General features: G+C 48.0%; 2 protein-coding genes across 3 annotated transcripts; both read right to left on the bottom strand.

The window, feature by feature from the left end:
- Positions 1-2,745: 2,745 nt before the first annotated feature.
- On the bottom strand, positions 2,746-5,130 carry LOC114450189 (uncharacterized). Its single transcript, XM_028428179.1, has 6 exons — positions 5,035-5,130; positions 4,462-4,718; positions 4,017-4,207; positions 3,836-3,929; positions 3,241-3,437; positions 2,746-3,074 (listed from the first exon to the last, which is right to left on the bottom strand). The coding sequence occupies exons 1-6, from the start codon at positions 5,122-5,124 to the stop codon at positions 2,887-2,889; spliced, it is 1,017 nt and encodes a 338-aa protein (XP_028283980.1). The 5' UTR covers positions 5,125-5,130; the 3' UTR covers positions 2,746-2,886.
- Positions 5,131-6,478: 1,348 nt separating this feature from the next.
- On the bottom strand, positions 6,479-18,009 carry smg7 (SMG7 nonsense mediated mRNA decay factor). 2 transcript variants are annotated; one of them, XM_028427445.1, is made up of 23 exons: positions 17,871-18,009; positions 17,087-17,118; positions 15,716-15,833; positions 15,432-15,564; positions 15,038-15,209; positions 14,642-14,713; positions 14,124-14,274; positions 13,912-14,047; positions 13,669-13,831; positions 13,083-13,242; positions 12,926-12,996; positions 12,775-12,835; positions 12,574-12,693; positions 11,959-12,373; positions 11,741-11,882; positions 11,091-11,488; positions 10,601-10,948; positions 10,016-10,165; positions 9,385-9,471; positions 9,109-9,259; positions 8,858-9,028; positions 8,598-8,758; positions 6,479-8,327 (listed from the first exon to the last, which is right to left on the bottom strand). In XM_028427445.1, the coding sequence occupies exons 1-23, from the start codon at positions 17,894-17,896 to the stop codon at positions 8,214-8,216; spliced, it is 3,552 nt and encodes a 1,183-aa protein (XP_028283246.1). In that variant the 5' UTR covers positions 17,897-18,009; the 3' UTR covers positions 6,479-8,213. The 2 variants fall into 2 exon arrangements, with proteins under 2 accessions (XP_028283246.1, XP_028283248.1); XM_028427447.1 differs by lacking the exon at positions 10,016-10,165.
- Between the last annotated feature and the right edge of the window lie 577 nt (positions 18,010-18,586).

Here is an 18,586-nt window from a genome sequence, read left to right as displayed (position 1 = left end):
ACTGCAAGGAGCACTGTCTTTGGCTAATAAAGCACAAAAACGTGTTCATCTGCCATTTATATATGAGAAGCAATCACAGCCTACATACATGTAAACGTTACAACCCACACACACACAATATGGTAGCATTCAAGTTTATGGTAACATTTTGGTAAGAGTAAGTCATGTTTATTTGTTATTAATCTAGACTGGGCCTACTTATGGAAGGAGGATGATGAAGGGGTATCTCGCTATAAAAGGAGTGCATGCTGCAGAGACACGAGTTGGATCAGTGCTCAGAAATATGCATCAACCTTACCATGAAGCCAGACGTCAGGTATGCGTCTATTTAGGCCAAATATTTTTACACAACAAATAGTGTAGATTATGCGTACACAGTAGAAATTCTTATATCATATAGAAATACATTATTTTTGATTTACTTTTCCCCCTTTCCTCTTCAGGGTGCCCGCAATCTAAACCCAATACCATACAATGCTGAATATATGGGTCATAAAATACACATGGATCAAAACGAAAAATTAGCTATGTTTGGAGTTACCCATGTTTTGGGCATTGATGGTTTCAGCAAAAAGGTTGTTGCTCACTCGACAATGCCTGTAAAAAACAACCTTGTCATCTATGAAGACGTCTTCAGGTAATAGCCTATTGTTGTGGACATCAAATCGTATATAGTGCAGATATGCACATGTTGTTTCTTTCTGGTTTCAAAAGATGCTTTACAGTAAAATGAGATTAAATGTAATCTTTCCAACAGGCCTGCTGTGCTTGCCCATGGTATCTGGGACCAGGTACGAGTAGACCATGGCAAGGAATTTTATTTGACACTCTTCATGCAGGAGCTGCTGTCACCTCATCGCCATAATTTGGAGACCAAGCCCTATTTACAGACTTCATCCAAAATGGTAGTTATAGTATCTTTTATTACCACTAGTAGAGTATTTGCTTCAGCAGGATAGCTGTTTGGAATATGTATCATAAACATTCTGCATGCTAGTAAACATAACATTATTATAGTTGAACATTTTACAACTGCAGAAGCAACCATTACTGGAGTTTATGCAAACCCTATATTCTAGTTATATGGGGGAGCATGGTCCTTCATGGTAATTTGTGGAAAATTGTCGATTAGCAGAAACAATGATAAAGCTGTAGTTATTAGTTCACCAGTGTGCATAATTCCTGGTCAGCTGTCACCATGCAGATTTACTGACTGATAAATGTGAGAGGTCACTGCTGAATTGATAAATATGCAGTTTTACCAGGAATCCTACATGACCACTTACATAGGCTTTTCATTAACACACAAATGATGACTTACCTTTGTTGCAAATTTAATTCAATTCAATTCAATTCAGTTTTATTTATATAGCGCATATTACAATCAGACATTGTCTCAAAGCGCTTCACAGGAACCCCCCTAAGAGCACTGTGGCAAGGAAAAACTCCCTTTAAGAGGAAGAAACCTTGAGCAGGACCCGTCAACTTAAGGGGGAACCAGTCCTGCTGCTAGTCAGAGAGGATGAGGGAGAGAGAGAGAGAGAGAGGGAGAGAGAGAGAGAGAGAGAGAGAGAGGAGAGAGAGAGAGAGGATGAAGGAGAGAGAGAGAGAGAGAGAGGGAGAGAGAGAGAGAGAGAGAGAGAGAGAGAGAGGATGAAGGAGAGAGAGAGAGAGAGAGAGAGAGAGGATGAAGGAGAAAGAGAGAGAGAGAGAGCGGAGCAAACATGATACAAACATGATACAGTACAGAGCAAACATGACAGCAAGATGAAACAGTGATTATATTGCAATAGATATCTATATATATCGTCGGCCCATAAGTAGGAATAGTAATTTGATAGTAAAGATGAGCAGCAGGGGCTGATGAAGTCGATGAGCACAGGAGAGACTGCAGGTCAGTATGCAGGTCTTGAGACCTGCAAAGAGAGAGAGCGAGAGCGAGGCACAGAACTACAAGGAAGACAGTAAACACAGATTATGAGACGATATTACCCAGTATGATCCAGACTAAGGAGAGTGGAGGAGAGGTCAGAGGGTGTTCAGAGGATCGTGTTTGTGCCCCCCGACAATCACATAGTTGAACGAATCTGGCCTGAAGTCAACAATCGTGTCAACTATCCACTGAAGACAGCCCTTCTCCAGATGGTGGATCAAGAGGAACTAGACATGGACGACAGCCTTGTGAAATACTGTGTGTCTAACTTGACTATACAGTTGTGCCAAATTGGTCTGGCACGGCTGGTTGCATCATGGAACGCTCACAGAATTCCAGGTAATCTAGTGTTGTTAAGCTTATTACAAATACAATCATGAGATTCAAGACTAGCATTATTGTCTTTATTAAACAGGCAAAGGTATACCAAATGATTTGGCTGGCAGCGGGTGTCCCAAAAGAATCCCACAGGAGCTGCTGCCTAATTCAGCTGAAGCAGCAAACCTTTACAACCAGCAGCTGGGATCTTCACTGACAACACATTCAACTTTTGGAGTTGATCCATTTTCAACAGAACAAGACAAACTTACAGTTGAGAATCAGTTTTCAGAGCAGTACCCAGACATTTCAGACTTGTACTCTACAGCAGTGAACAATGACTTTGCTCCATTCAAACATGCACTGCTTGACCTCATAAAAACAACTAAGCGCCATGTGTGAAAAGATATTAGAACTTTGGTACTTTTACAAACTGCTGGAATCCAAAAGAGAGTAAAATAAAACTTTTTTTAAAAATGTGAAAATCAAGTGTATTTTCTGGGTTGCAACTTAACAAAGTTGAGAGCAAGTGCTCCATGGCACTGAACAGTAGATGTTGCCTCAAATAAGCATTGCTCTCTCACAACTACAAAACCATCAGTATCAACACTTTATGAGTATGAAAGTGCAAGAAGTTACTCCTCTTCAAAGAAGGGTCTCAGAACAGAAAGCACCTCTGTCAGACCATTAACCTCAAATGTGCCTGTGGTCCGCCCTCTACATTTTGCACAGTGCTCAGAGGTCATCTGCCATTGCATCACGCATGTTTTGCAGCCAATAATGCTTCGGCAGCAGTCTGTGAAGACTGGCTCCTCAATGAATCCTAAAAGACAAAATGACGATGAAATGAATAGAATAGAATATACTTTATTCATCCCAAGCTGGGAAATTTCACTAGAGGAATGTCTCCTGATGATGATAGATGATGTAATTATAAGGGACAATGAAAGGATTAAGAAAGGAATGGGGAAAAGAGGAGTAATACTTACTCATACAGACGACACAGCAGAAACCTTGCTTGATGACCAGCAGCTGGGAGGGCGTCAGGATGACTTTTTGAGAGGTAGCAAGATTGGTGAGCTCCCTGATTGCTACAGTGACATCTGGTAGGCTCTGTGCTGCTAGTACCAGCTCTTCGACTTTCTCAGTGACATCTCCAATGCCAGCAACATCATCATATTTTCCGCTGTAACAGTACAAATACAATAGATATGAACAGGTTGTATTAGTAGTGGTGTAGCGTGTAACTTTGGAAGTGGTTGTGAGGTGGAGGCCTAACGTTTTGTTTTACATTGGAATTATTAAAATGTTTTTAGCAAGCAGTATAGAAGCTGCTGGACAGGTCCCGATGGACTAATTTTTCAGTTCTTTAAAGATATATTTAAGTGCAGGAGAGAAAAGCAGAGAAAAGGACAAGGAGTGGTAAGGGAGTAGAATAAGAAAATTGTCAAAAACAATTGTCAAAAATTTTATAAAACATCATTAATTTTAACCGATCTCATACCCAGGAACCAGTTAGTTCTTAGTTAGTTCCAAGAAAAGTTTCCTAATGAATGAGAATGTTGCATTATGCTTTGCATGCACCTTGATTTCCTTCTTTTTTTGTCCTGCATTTCCTCATAGTCTTGTTCTTTTACAGCAAGAATCTTTCGTGCATTTTGTTTCCAGTAGGTTGACCCTTTGAAATGGGGGTGGGAAAGGAAATCAGTATGACTTAACAATGAGTAAATAAAAGTAGATGAAATGAAAATAAAACAAAAATTACCTGTTGTGCCTTCTGATTCTAAAATTGCATTCCCATGTGCATCAGTCAATACAATGGGGTCATGACTTCCAACAGCATCTTGCACTTTTCCAATGATCCCCTGAAGAGTAGCCTCACACTCTAAAAACCGGACAACAACCATTCTGCTGGGACTCAACCTCCCACCAGCCACCTCAGCAAGTAACACTGATCTGGAAAAATATATATAATAAAATAATTGCAATCACACATTATTCTTTATTTTATAGTCGACAATTATTAAAAAATGCACTGACAGAAAGGGTCAAGAGTGATGCAAACTACTATACTATGAATATGCAAATATATTTTGACATATGACTAACAACATTGTAGCAAACATGAGTTAGAGTTAGCTAACAGGATGATAGGCTACTGTCCTCTGGGCCTTTATTGGCCTGGCAAGGCTTACTTACTTTTTACTTACCTCTGAAATATTTTAGAAACAGTGGCTCTTGGGGGTGCATGAGCAGTTTGCTGTAAAGTTGAACTAACAGCACCTGCAGGCCCTCTCATAAAGGAAAACCTCGGGCTCATGGTATTTGAACTCGCTGAGGTCTCCTGTCTCACCATGAACCTCATAATGAGTTCCTGAATTAAGGTCCAGTGAGCTGAAAACACCAGATGCTCCAGGAAACAAACCACATTTGTGTCATCGGTCAAGTAGAGACTACGAATTGAGACCTGTAAAAATGCACAAATTACAAAATAATGAGCAGTGTTTATAACCATGCCTTTCTCTGTGAATATATCTAATTCACTGCTAGATTATCTTCTTAAAGTCCACTTTCCATGTGAAATTAGGGCAGATCTGATACATAGTGGAAAGTAGTCGTGTGCAAACATTAAGGTTATCTTCTATCAATTCGGAGAGCACTGACAGAAGATAACCCTTATGTTAGCAACCATGGCTAACCATGGCTAACCTTAACGCAAACGACTACCATGTAGCGGTAGGCCTGCTAGCTAATGTGTGTAATTTCAAATTACTTTTCTTTACCTGAAATATGCGACTGAGTTTTTCTCCAGTCATGTCTTCCTCCCTGAGACACACTCTTTTATTGTTTCGGAAGACAATATACTGATCCATGACGGTCAAGGGTAGTGTCGACACCAAGCGGCAACCTTCGGGGCTCAAAGTGGAAGCCCATGCGGAAGTGTCAAAACTTGTAATTCACGCTGCAACAGCTGGGGGCTGGCTCCAAAAGCGAGTAATTTCCCATAGACTCCCATGTTAAAATGGCCGACTTCACAGCAGAAAAAAACATGTTTACAGCCTGGTACAAAAAACCACTCTGGTCTCAGATGATAGGTTCTCTGCTAGTGTCAATTGTAGGGAGGGTGAATTTTTTTACAACTGACTCGTTTCAATTGTATTCGGACTTAAAATTACGCCTAATTATGGGCGTTGCCGCTTGAGTGACAGACAGTTGACGTATCACAGTGTGAGTTTCCTGCTTCCACGATCGCCCGCCCCCCTAAACCCCGCTCGTGCTCCCCCTCTTTGTCCATAATCGGAGTTTTAGTTGACGTGACGCTGCCAACATGGCGGCGGTCATCAAGTCCCTGAACCTCCCACTGAGACTCAAAACGGCTCTTCAGAAACAAACGGGTGACGTCACGGAGGCTCTGTCCATAGTTTTTACTGTCAATGGTCGACACGCGTTGCTGTAAGAAGCTACAGTTCGCTCCAACGCGAGATTGTTATAAATAAACAACGGTAGGTGGCGACAATGCTCCAGCCAGTAGCAGGCAGGTCTACATTAAATACAAGAAGAAGAAAAAATGACAACTTCCGGTCTCTGGATAAAAAAAAACACACACAGAAAAACGGTCGTTTTTCGTTTCTGTCTCTTCCTGAATAGGTATTTCGTTACGCTTTGTAGAGAAAGAAATTCAAAGTATTTTTTACATTTCGGCAACTCCATTCAAACCACCAAAAAAGTGAAATGCCTCGTATTTCAATTTTGATTTGTGTATTTTAAAACGAAACTCAAATAAGCGCTCGTTTTTTATTTTTTAATATCAACCTTTGAAGAAAAAATCCAAATACCAAAAGATACACGGACCCATACATAGCACCTGCTAGTTATGGTCGGGTAGATTTTAGTTAGTGTAACTTCTCTTTACAATCCGACAGCAACCGATTAGTTCGGCAGTTTCTCTTTAAACCGAAGAATATGAATCATCTGAAGCTATAAAACATAAGAACATCATCAATCCTCTGGGTGGACCCTGTAGGAGGATTGGCTGGTTGTCACTCTCTTCCTGCTCTGTGCACAGAGGTACGTGCATGATGGCCGAAGCCACAGACCGCAGCTCGTCATCAGGTGATGCGCGTCCATGTGGTTGGAGGCGTGGCTTCAGGGTGAGCTCCGAGAGAAAGGGGCGTGAGTAATGAAACAGGTGTAGAAGCATCGTGTAGAGAGTGACAGCAGTCAGAGTGAAGCTGAACATAGTTAACATTTATTTAAAGGCTGATTCCACCACTTGAAGACAAACACCACGAGTCAAAGCTCAGACCTGTCAGACATGTCGTCAGAGCTGCTGCCCTCCAGGATCTGCTCAGAGTGGAACGTCTCGGACAGATCCGAGTCCAGCTACACAAACGTGTGCGTGGAGAATTCCTCCGTCTGTCCTCACACTCAGTTATTATCTTATCTTTAATATTCTCAAATACATTTTGGAAATGCAACATGAAAAGCACGGTCACACAGAAAAAGACAATTCTGCATCAACAAAATAAAAGCCGCCATCTTTTCCTCCCTCTGCTGGTTTGAACAGGAAGCATCACATGACGCCGGGCTCCTCCTCTGATTGGTGGAATAAAGGGAGAGGAACCCTTCACAGCATCAGGTCAGACTGATGCAGGATTAAACACAGGCTGCTCATCACTCCAGGAGGACGTCCTGCTTCTGTGTGAGGCAGAGGGAAGCTGAAGCATCATCTCAGGAAGGAAGGAAACACAAAGCTGGAGCCATCGCTCACACACACACACACACCGGAAACTATTGATCATGAACACTTCTCAGAATATAAACCTCCACCAGCTGATTTAACAGAGATCAATCAGCATCACTGATCGGTCCTTCACCACGACGGTGCCCTCTCTGTGCATCAGTTCCAATCATCAATAGTTTCAGCGGTGGAACAGAAGCTTCGGTCTGGATCAGGCTGTGAGTGTGTGCTCCGCCAGGCGCAAGTAAAAGTTCTTCACACACCTGCTGCAGGAAAGAGCGACGGGCCCTCGTCAGAACGAAAAGAGGCGGCGGCGGCGAGGAGCACTCGTTTTAAGAACAGGAACCTGAAAATATCCAAGCGGAAGCTAAAAGACGAACGGTGCTCAGCTCAGAGGGCGTGAAGCTAAAACTGCTACCAACAAATCACAAAATACACTTGATTTTTTCTGACGTCTGCATCTCTAACAGTAACTCTACCCTAACATAGATGGGGGCGGGCCCCCTCCCTTCTTTCTCGCTGACATCACAGTGTCCCGTCACCGGGCCTCTGCCTTCAAAACCAGTCCTCAGCGCAGCAACTATGGCAATATATATTTATGTATATATTTATATAGCCGTAAGCTCCTTTCCTTCCTTCGACCACTCAGCTACAGAGCCTTCATCCTCCTCCTCCTCCTCCTCCTCCACAGCAATGAGAATGAATGGAGAGATCAGAAAGTCCAGTCCTCCCCCCAAACCCGACCACCACACCGTCCTCGCCCTCTCACAACATCCACATCAGACGAGGTGCTAAAAACCGGCGCCCCGTCAGTCGTTTTTTTGTATTTTTTTGAGAGAGGAGTTGTGGAGATGTGGCATCTGTCCAAAAGCAGGGGGGGGAGGTAGTGGTGAGGGGGTGTGTGTCCCTCAGTGTTCAGATTCCTGCGGGTTGAAGGAAACCCGGTGGCGGTGGCGTGGCGCATGGCACCGCAGTTGAAGAGATCCTGCGCCCTCCGATCCAGGAGGGGCGTTACCGCTCCACGACAGCCGAGGGGGGTGTGGGTGGTGATTCAGCCTCATCGGGGGGTCGTGTCGCCTCCCCAGCCTCCACCGCTTCTCACCGGTTTAATTTCCCATGTTAGTTGGAGCTGGTCTTCGTCAAACTTCTGTTTTTTCCCTCCGTTTCTCCTGGTGGTGGTTTGTTGATGTCCGGACACAAAGCGCCGCCTCGCGCTACCACTCAGTGAGGCGGGTTCATGGCGCCGTGACCTCGCTGCTGCTTCTGTTTCTGCTGCAGGAGGAGCTGCTCCAACGCCGACGGGCCCGGCTGCATCATGGAGCTCGACCAGATGGACTGCAGGGGGCAGCAGAGAGTCAGAGACAAACCACAGCACAAAGATCCAGACCTGAACACGTTTCTGTCAACATGACCCTCTGAACTCCAAACTCCTGTCACATGACCAGTCAGTGAGCTCTCACTGGTCAGCTGCTTCATGTCTGCAGTGTGAACTCTTTAAAGCTCAGCTTTGCTTCACATGGACCATCAGTGTTTCAGGTTCGGGGGTTCAGAGGGTTACTGTGTAAAACTCTACCAAAGACTCTGAAAGAAATCATGCTGGTGAACCTTGAGGCTGTCGAGCAGCACAGTTGAGGACGACTCCTCCATCGGAGACTCCTGATTGGTCCAGGAGCTGGCGGTTGGCCCGGCCTGGTGCCAGCTGCTGTCAGACGCTGCGGAGGAAGCTGCGGCCGGCAGGTAGTCCAGACCGAACCCGCTGACTGCTCCTGAAAGACACCATGGCCACAGGAAGCCGAGCTTCAGCGCACAGACTCACAGCTTTCTGATTGGTCAAGTCATTGAGGATTTCAGCGTCTCTGACTCACCCGTCTTGTCGGCCTTCCAGCGGTCCACCACCCTGCGGTCCCGGCTGTCTGGAGTGCCGATGGGTCCGAAGTTGGAGAAGGGCAACGCTCCGTGGTTGTGTGTCGGGGGGGAGGACGGCAGGCTGCTGGGGTTGGAGGAATGAGGGGATTGGCTGGCCGGGGTGGAGTGATCTGCCAATCAGAGAGCAGCTTAGGTCAGATACACCTTTCACTGAAGTGGAAATTCAAACCGGTGTGCAGCTGTGTGGTACCTGAGCTGGCAGGCAGGGAGGGGGACCACGGGGTCCCTTCAAACAGGGAGTACAGGGACGGCTCCTGGTGCACCATGGGAGCGTCTGGCTTGGAGCTGGGCGGCAGGTTTTTGCCGTAGGCCTGACTGAAGATGCTGTTCTGGTTGTACTCCTGCACAGAGACAGACGGATACAGCTCGTCTGTTTACAGCCACCTCACATACATCCACCACAGCTCTACAGAGAACGGAACACAGTGGTGGGAGGGCGACCCACGAAGAGCGACAGAGATCTGACCTGCATGGGGAAGCCTGTAATGGGCAGCAGAGAGGACGACTGGCCCATGACCTCGGGACCACTCTCCATCCTGGTCTGGTTTGGCAGCTGCAGAGACAAAGAAAAACACGGATCAGAGCCTGAACCCAAAACCAGCCATCTGCAGCAGCTGCTGCCCTTTCACAGGAAAAGTCCTCCACACAGGGGGACTTTTCCTGTGAAGCAGACAGGAAGTGTCTGTGCTCCTATGTCCGCTTTGTTTCAGCTGAGCACACGTCACTGTTTAACACTGATTTGTCCAATCATACTGAGATCATGTGACCTTGTGTTTGACAGGAACAGTGTGAGCGCTGAGCGAACAGCAGCACATGATGACTGCTGTGGTGTGGACGCAGCCTGAAAGTCTTAATATAACTGATCCATTTCTGTGATCTGCAGACTTCTTTTCATGCACCTGAAGCCACGATCTGAGGGATCAAACCATACAGTGATGTGATGACGCAGGGAGAGAGCTACATATCTGCACAGTGGGAGTCACTGTGTGTGACTGAAGCAGCCATTAGCAGCTGCAGTGCAGAGATGGAGACATGTGGCTTCAGAAGGGGGGTCGCATGCAGGGAGGGTGTCTGATGAGGAAGACAGGGCTACATACAAACAGATTTGGTCCAGGAGCAGTGCTAAGAGGAGCAGCCAAGGCCTGGAAGAAATCAGGAGGCTTAGTAAAGACCAGCTCCTCCTCCTCCTCAAAATCTGCTAGAGTTTTTAACAGGTCAGGAGGTAGAAGAGGCGAGCTCTTGTTGTCCTAGTGAGAGATGAAGCAAGAGGAGGAAGAGAAGAAGAAGAAGAAAAGAAACAGGGCGAGCCAGTGAGACGGAGAAAAGGAAAGGTTATGCCTGCAAAGCAAATCAAACTGAGAGCCTGTCCTGACATCACTGCACCTGCATCAATGAAACACAGGCAGCTGTAACAATGTGACTTCATCCTGTGAGGCAGCTGCTCACTGCTACAGGCACAGCACAGGCCGAAAGCTACAACTACAGCTGCCTGTGGCAGAAACACAGCGGCGGCCGCGTCAAGACGCCTCTCAGTGACACCACTGTTACACTGTTACACAAACTACAGCTCATATTGTGAAGAAACGTCCTGAACGTGTCCAGCTGGTATCTGAATGTTAGATAATCACAACATCATAACTGAAAAAACAGGAAAAGCAGGACAGGAGAGTCCAGACGCTCACCTCAAAGGGGGGTCCACGGGGCCCAGCGGGGGCCTCCTGCTCTGAGCAGACGCCACCCGGCGGAGGCCTCTTCATCCTGTCGGCCATCACGGCCAGACTGTCCCCCATCCTGTATGGGGTCTCCCAGTAGAAGTCGGGGTACTTCATCTTCTTGTCCATGTTGGAGAGCTGCGGCTGAGCGGGAGCCTGCAGCTGCTGCTCGTACAGTTTGAGAGGATCCTGAGCCGCCATGTAGAAGGGCTGCTGCTGCTGAGGCTGCTTCATGGACATCTGCAGGGGAGGGATCTTCTGCAGCGCCGCCTGGGCCTGGTTCCACATCTGAGCCGGCTGGTCCTGGACCTGCATGTACTGCTCAGATGGGAGGAGAACATCAGTCAAAGCATCAACTGACTGAAGCCACACCTCTGTTCGACCACCAGAGGGCGATATAAACACACACAGGCCTGTCCTGGTTACATACTGTGGACATAATGTGGTCATGTGATCTGACCTGCTGAAGTCCTGGGTGGTGAGGAGGACTCTTCCCCATCCCAACCTGCTGCACCGGTTTGGTGGGTGACTGGTGCTGCTGACTCATCGCCTGGACCTGCAGCTGGACTGACTGCGCCAGGGCCTGCTGGGAGGACGCCTGGGGCGGGGTCTGTGGAGCCTGGGAGGGGCCAGAGGACCCCAGGCCCTGACCGGGCCCTGGTCCTGAGGGCCTCTGCTGGCTGTAGGGAATGTGGGACTGCTTCCCGGCCTGGACTTGGGTGCCTGCCTGGGAGTGCACTGCTGGCTGGAGGAAAGGTCCGGGAACGGACACGCCAGTGGAGAAGGTGAAACCCGGATTCACCTGGAGCCCCGGGAACGCCACCGGAGGAGGGATCACATAGGCAGAGGGAGGGAACCCTGCAGGGGAACCAATCAGGAGAACTAAACTAAACTGGGAGGCAGGGCTGAACAGGCCAGCTTTCCAACAGACCTTCAATGCATCATGTTTGACAATCAAACCAAATCTAAGAATAAACACTGAAATAAAACCAGAGTAAAAACCAAAGCTCTGCACTCAGCAGCAAACAGGAAGCCACGATTCAGTCACATGACCATCAGACAGCCTCTGTCCGACCTGCCGCTGATGATGTGTGTTCAGGGTCTACATACCAGGTCTGCTGGGCAGCGGCGGGAAGGCTCCAGGATGGTGGATGGGGATGAACTGGGAGGAGCAGGTGGTTTGAGTTTGAGTGGCAGGAGTCTTCTTTGCCTCGGACACCGGAGTCTTCCTCAGCTCCGTCTGTGCCTTCACCTGAGTCAGAGAAAACAGCTCGTTAAAGTGTTCGGGCAGCAGCTCTGTGGTCCAGAATCATCTGTGGCTCCTGCACCTGTTTTCCAGCATCAGTGGTTTTCTCGTGACTGCCTTTCTTCAGCTCGCTCTTCCTCTTGCCGTCCCTCCCTTTCCCGGCAGCCCCGTTGCCTTTGGAGAAGTCCCGGCGTTCCTTGCCAGCATCCTTCTGCTGATGGTTTCGTGCAGGCTCGCGGCTCTGCTCTCTGGGCTTGATGTTCTCCTTGAAGGTGACGACGGGCCGCTCGCCGCCGTCGGGCCAGGAGCTCTGCGTCTTTCCGGCCGACAGAACGGATTTCAGGCCAGAGGTTCCACCATCGTTGGACGTCTGCTCGCCGTTGGAAGACTCCTGCAGCACCGGCGCCTCTTTCTCTTGCGGCTCCTCGATGGCCTGTTCGGGAATGTCAGTGAGGAAGACGAGGAGGCCGTCTTCACTGGATCTGCACTGGATCAGCCTGCAGGAAAGAGACAGCTGTAAGGTTCTGATCTCTGCAGTGAAGGAAGACATTTTTCAGGCTTTCTGCATTCAGCAAAATGATTTACATTTTCAGAGGAAACAAAAAAATAAACTTAAAAGATTAGCAAAGTGAATCATTTTCAGAAATACATTTCAGAGAAAACAGCAGCAGTGTGTGAAGTCCTGGGCGGGACGTACCGTGGCTGGTTGTCAGCCACCCATTTTCCCAGACTGATGAGCCTCTGGTGGCGGGCGAGCACGGGTTTGTTGTCCCTGTCAACCAGGATGCCCTGATGTCCTTTGGTGAAGTCCAGACACCTGAAACACACACACACACACACACGTTAAACCATCCACGCTGACTCTTGATTGGAGCATGAGTGACCGGGCCCGGCGTACCTCAGAGCAGGCCGGAGAGCCAGGAACCCCTGAAGCTCAAACTCCTCGGGCAGGGGCATCACTGAGGAGAGAGCACACACACCTCTCAGCGACACATACATGAGGGATGAACTGGTATTAGTGCAGCTAAGAATGAATCAGCGCCAGCTACCTGAGGAAGAGGACAAGTCTTCCTCTTTGGGCTGGAAACTGTTGAGGATGGACACCAGCCAGGGCCAGACGCTGAGACAAGAAGACAGTCACAGCTTCAGTACAGGCCTCACTCTCAAAGAATACACTGACACGTGAAGACCAGCGAGCAGACTTACTGCTGCCTCTCTTCCACAGAGGCCTCCTGGAAGACGCTGGGTCTCAGTTTGAGCCAGTCCAGAGACACCTTGATGGCCGGCAGAGGACACTCCCCCATGACCTCCTCCCCACGGTTCTTGTTGATCAGAGCACGGCTGCACATCACTCCCAGGAAGGACACTGAGAAGGCAGGACACGGTGAACCGGTTTGTTATAACAGTTCAGCATCTACAGCATATGATCACGGCCTGTTCAGTGTGTCACTGTGTGTCACTGTCACTGTGCGTCACTGTGTGTCACTGTGTGTCACTGTGTGTCACTGTGCGTCACTGTGTGTCACTGTGCGTCACAGTGCGTCACAGTGTGTCACTGTGTGTCACTGTGCGTCACAGTGTGTCACTGTGTGTCACTGTGCGTCACAGTGTGTCACTGTCACTGTGCGTCACTGAGTGACACTGAGTGACACTGTGTGTCACTGTGTGTCACTGTGTGTCACTGTGTCTGTCCCTGTGTGTCACTGTGTGTCACTGTGTGTGTCCCTGTGTGTCACTGAGCGTCACTGTGTGTCCCTGTGTGTCACTGTGTGTCAGCCGTCATGCTTCTTACTGAAGAGGCCGAGCAGCTGGAACCAGCTGATCTGCTGCTCGCTGCTGTAGCTCGGCTCGCTGGCGTCGGCGGTCAGGTCTCTGAGGTGGTGCAGCTCGAACAGGTTGATGACGGTGATGTGGACCAGCTGCTGGGAGCTGAAGGCTTTGTGCAGAATCAGCCTCTGCACACAGACACACACAGTCGGGCATCATGAGCTTTGTGAGGCACAGTTTTATCCTGTGAAGTGTCTCCGTGCTGTACCTGGAACTGCTCCTCCAGTTTCTCCCTCAGACCGTCCAGCTTGTCCACACTCTTACTCAGATAGACGTGACCGTGAAACTTGATGAAGGCCTTAATGAAATCGGACACACTCCACTTGGTTTTCACCTCGTCGCGGCTGCAAAGGAGGAAGATGGAGGACGTAACACAGAAGTGACATTTTTAACAGAGCGTTAGAGGCTGCTTCGTGGTACCTCTCCAGAGCCTTAGACAGCGCCTTCTGCAGGTTGGTGGAGGCCGCCGGGAAGGGGAACTTGACTGCAATGCTGCGGCAGTAGTAGAAGATGGTGGTGAGGTGGTCTCCTTTGGAGGAGGCCAGGATGGCCAGCTGGTTGTAGGGCTGACCTGCAGGAGACGCAGAGAGAACACAGATCACAATCTAATGCCACACTGTGGGAGGACGGAGCCTCACTCTCATTCCTGCAGACCCCAGCTGTCTCAGTCAGCATATAAACAGAGCTCCTGTCATGATTCATCCAAGAAGACAAATGAATACATGAGCTTCCTGAAGGGATCTTACAACAGCACAAACACTCAGAGTTCAGAAATCCTCAGCCAGATTCTGAGCGTGTTCAGGAGCAGCACTCCGAGATAGCATTTAGCCTAGCTTAGCACAAACTCTGGATGATGAAGTCCCTCGCCTGCTCCACGTGTATTTTTATCCAACAGCAACAATTCAAAGAGAAGTTCCAGCAGAAAGACTCAGACTCACCGTTTGATGGAACCAGCTGAGCTGCATGTCGGTAGTAAGACTCCGCCTGGCTGGTCTGGTTACGGTAACGTGCTGAAACACAGAAGAACAGAAGCACCACAAATTTAAACATGTTTGTTTTTAACATCGTTGCTGATTTAACGTGCTGAAGTCTGTCAGACACATGGACAGCATCAAACACACGGGTTAACAAGAGCAAGAAAACCAGGACACCGCAGTCCACTGTGGTTTATTCTCTTCACAACCACACATATGACTGGACCCAGCAGGTGACAGTCGACTGACACTAACCTGAACATCAGTTTATTGTGTTGATGATGCTGATCATTATAAAACAAAGAGGTCTAGAGAGAGGCAGGGTGTGCAGGGGTCACCTGAGCTGCAGACATTTCTCACCTATGTCTCCCAGATGGACCAGGCAGTGCTGGCAGATGTAGGAGCAGGAGCTGGGCTGTGGCGTGACGATGGCGCTGGTGCTGCTCTGCTTGTTGCTGATGATGCCAAGCTGAGAGGACTTGACGCGGCAGGGCAGGTCCACGTTGAACACGGTGCACAGCTCCTGCAGCAACTGAGACCACACAGCAGGGGCAGCGGTGAGACAGAGAGACTACTTGGACAGCTGAGACGGTACGATAAATACATGCAGAAGTTTCCAAAGATCTCCTGCTGCCTTCAGCTGGATTGAACTGGAACCTGAACATCTGTTTAAGAATTAGCATTTGTGCTGAGCCAGAAGCAGAGCAGCACCCAGGGCCTGGTGAATCCAGGTCCTGACTCTCCTGAATCCTACCTGTGTGTAGAAGCCACTGGCTGCCTCCAGGAAGAGCGACAAATTGGCCTGGACCTCGCTGCGGTTGGGGTTGGCTCGGTTCTTGGCCTGGCTCTGCAGTGTGGTGATCTGGTTCTTAAAAGCATGATTCCACCTGCAGACAGAACACCAGCATCAACACAGCTTTCACAGGAAACCTCCACACAGGTTTCTGAGACCCGGGGGGAGCCGCTTGGTAAAAAGAAGAACGTTTGTGTTAGCATCTGCTTCTCTGTTGATGTGTGAGTCCAGGTGAAACTGCTTACAGGTCTTGCTCCACCTTCTTGTCCAGAGCATACTCCAGGTCTGTCACCAGCATCTTCTGGTAAAGGTCCTGCAGGGCCTGCCGAGACGTCCACACCTCTGCTGCCCCCAGCTTCGAATCTAAACACAAATCAGTCCCATCAAAGCATCTGCAGCATGGCTGCATCATGAATCATCAGACTGTGAGAACGGGGACAACGTGCTGCTGGAACTAGGACGTGACTTCAAAAGATTCTGGACCTCTCAGCCGTGCAAAGTTCAGTTTGAAATATAGAAGCAGGGCCTTCTGATATCTAAAGTAAAGGGAGCAAAAGTTCTCCTCACACAAACTCAGAGTGTGGACCTGAACCTGCTCTGAACCTGCTCTGAACTTGCTCTGAGTGACACTGAAACTTCTCAGCTCATCGCCATAAAGGAGCCCAGACATGACAGGAGAACTCGGTAATCAACAGCTAAACCTGACACGAACAAACTCAAGAAACTGGAATCAGGATCAATAAACATGCAGTGTGTTCTGAACAGATATGTTCAGCTGTGTCAGAGTCCTCCACATCAGAGTGACCCACCGCCCTCATCTAAGGCCTACAGAACGTAGGGCTGGATCTGGGCTCAGTGTTCTCAAAGATGTTCATCTGGACAAACACACACTAACTGAAGCAACATGTGATGTGTGCATGAAGAAAATAAATTCACATTTTATTTGATCACCTTCCTAATCAATGAACTAATAGTCTGAGTACCACCAGACAATAAAACACACAGTGACACAAACAGGGGTTCTGATGGGTTTGACCTGGGATTACTGCGTCACTGGATTATGCACAGCGACACTGACATTTTTATTCTGTTCTCTTTAAGATGAACACTCCATCCAGACACTGATCACTCTCCACAGTGGAAAACTGGCCTAGGACTGCCACAGACCCCCAGACGCACCAGATTCACAAGCTCCCACGGGATTAGAATCACAACGTCAATGTTCCTACCACACAAAGCCAAATATGACAACAGGATTTGTGCAGGTTAATCCAGTTTGAGAAAACAATGTAGTTTACTGCAGGGGCCGCTGACCTGGATTTTTTAGAAATAACTAAAATGTAACCAGACCAGTTAGAGGATGAGAGAGAAGATCCCACAGAAATCTCCAAAGGTCCAGACCTGACAGGGTGTTTGAAGGCTGACTGATGGATTTGTCTTTTGTCACATTGTAATGTGTGCTCGGGTTCCACCGTGCAGTCCGTTGAAGGGAATCGTGACACAAAGCAGCTCAGCCTGATCACTGTGACCTGACGGACCTCTTAATGCATGTGGTGAACAACAAGGCGAACCTGCTGCAGACTCACCCACCGAGGAGAACGATGGAGGAAACCTACCTGTCATGTCAGCCTTCAGGGCCTCTGCCTGTCTGCTCGGGTGTAAACAGAGAAAAGGAGGTTAGACAGGATCACACACAGACACACACAGACAGACACACACACTGGCTTCACACACGCTAATAACACAGACGACCCTCCGACACACACAGGCCGTGCTGTCATCATCTGTGACATATATTCAACATTAGACGCTGTCTGTGGTGATTCCGGGCTCGACTATTCCCTGGATCCAACATCAGATGACACAGACATTAACCCGTCATTAAACACGTCTCCTAGGTAACGCTGCCCGCCAGCTGCTAATGATCAATTAGCCAACAGTCAAACACCGGCAACCAAATAACAAGCGTTATTCAACCGTTTAAACCTTGTGTGTAATTGTAGCAGCGTCAGTTAGCTAATGCTAACCTGACATACGCATATAACGCTAGCGAGCTAAAGCTAACTAGCAATAACACAGAATAAAACGCGTCTGTGTGGCGGGTAAACACTGATTCGTCCTGGAATTCACGGACAGACATTAAACCCGCCAACAAACACTCGAACTCTCACCGGGTATCCGTCTCACTGTCTGTCCCGGGGACGCTGGCCGCGGCATCGGCAGTTTGTTGATATATGAATCTAGCCAGCGCCAACATTTAGCGAAGGGGGTGGTCCCCCCGACCAGCTAGCTTCAGCGTTAGCAACCGAACAAAACAAATCAGCCGTGGGCTAAAACGTCCGCCGCCGGCTGCAGCTGTACCGGGGCGAGGACGGACAGAGGGTAACGGACCGGACTTACCGTAGATACTGGGCGCAGAGGTTCATCCTGCCGGATCGCCAGTCTTTCAGACAACGACTGGTCTAGAAGCTAACGCTCCTCCCGGCGCCATATTGTTCCTGTCTGAGCCGCACAGGGCCTCAGTGAGGGGGGGGGGGGTTCAAGTCAAGCTTTATTAACACATCGCAGACAGACACAGGCGGCACGACAGCAACCAGCCTCTTAAACATGAATCATATTAACAATATATATTATATTCTGTCTGACATTTATAAAACAAATTATTTTAAATCTGTCCTCCATTTTCTGCACGTGTGCTTTGTGAATCAATGATTTAACCCTTCGAGTTTGGCTTCGTTCGGACTCCTAGGACCCAAACTCCTCTGTTAAAAGTGCTAACAATGTCATATATAAATGTTTTTTATTTTATTTCAGCAATGTCAGACCTAACCATAGATATAAAGTTTTTTATGTATTTATTCTATTTATGTCATAAAATGAAAGATTTTTTGGAAGAAAACAGAAAATATTTTTATTTATTTTTTATTTTTTTCAATAACATGTCATTTATAAACATTTTATAATTTCACTGCATCAAATTTTTTAAATAACTTCAGACTTAATTAGACATAGAACATTTATATATATATATTTTATATATATTATATAATCATATAATGTGTTTTGCATGTGTTTTAAGGCAAACAGTGCAGATGACATTCATCATCTTCTGACCC

This window comes from Parambassis ranga, chromosome 17, assembly GCF_900634625.1.
Source record: "Parambassis ranga chromosome 17, fParRan2.1, whole genome shotgun sequence".
Taxonomy (NCBI): domain Eukaryota; kingdom Metazoa; phylum Chordata; class Actinopteri; family Ambassidae; genus Parambassis; species Parambassis ranga.
This window is presented reverse-complemented; position numbering and strand designations above follow the sequence as displayed.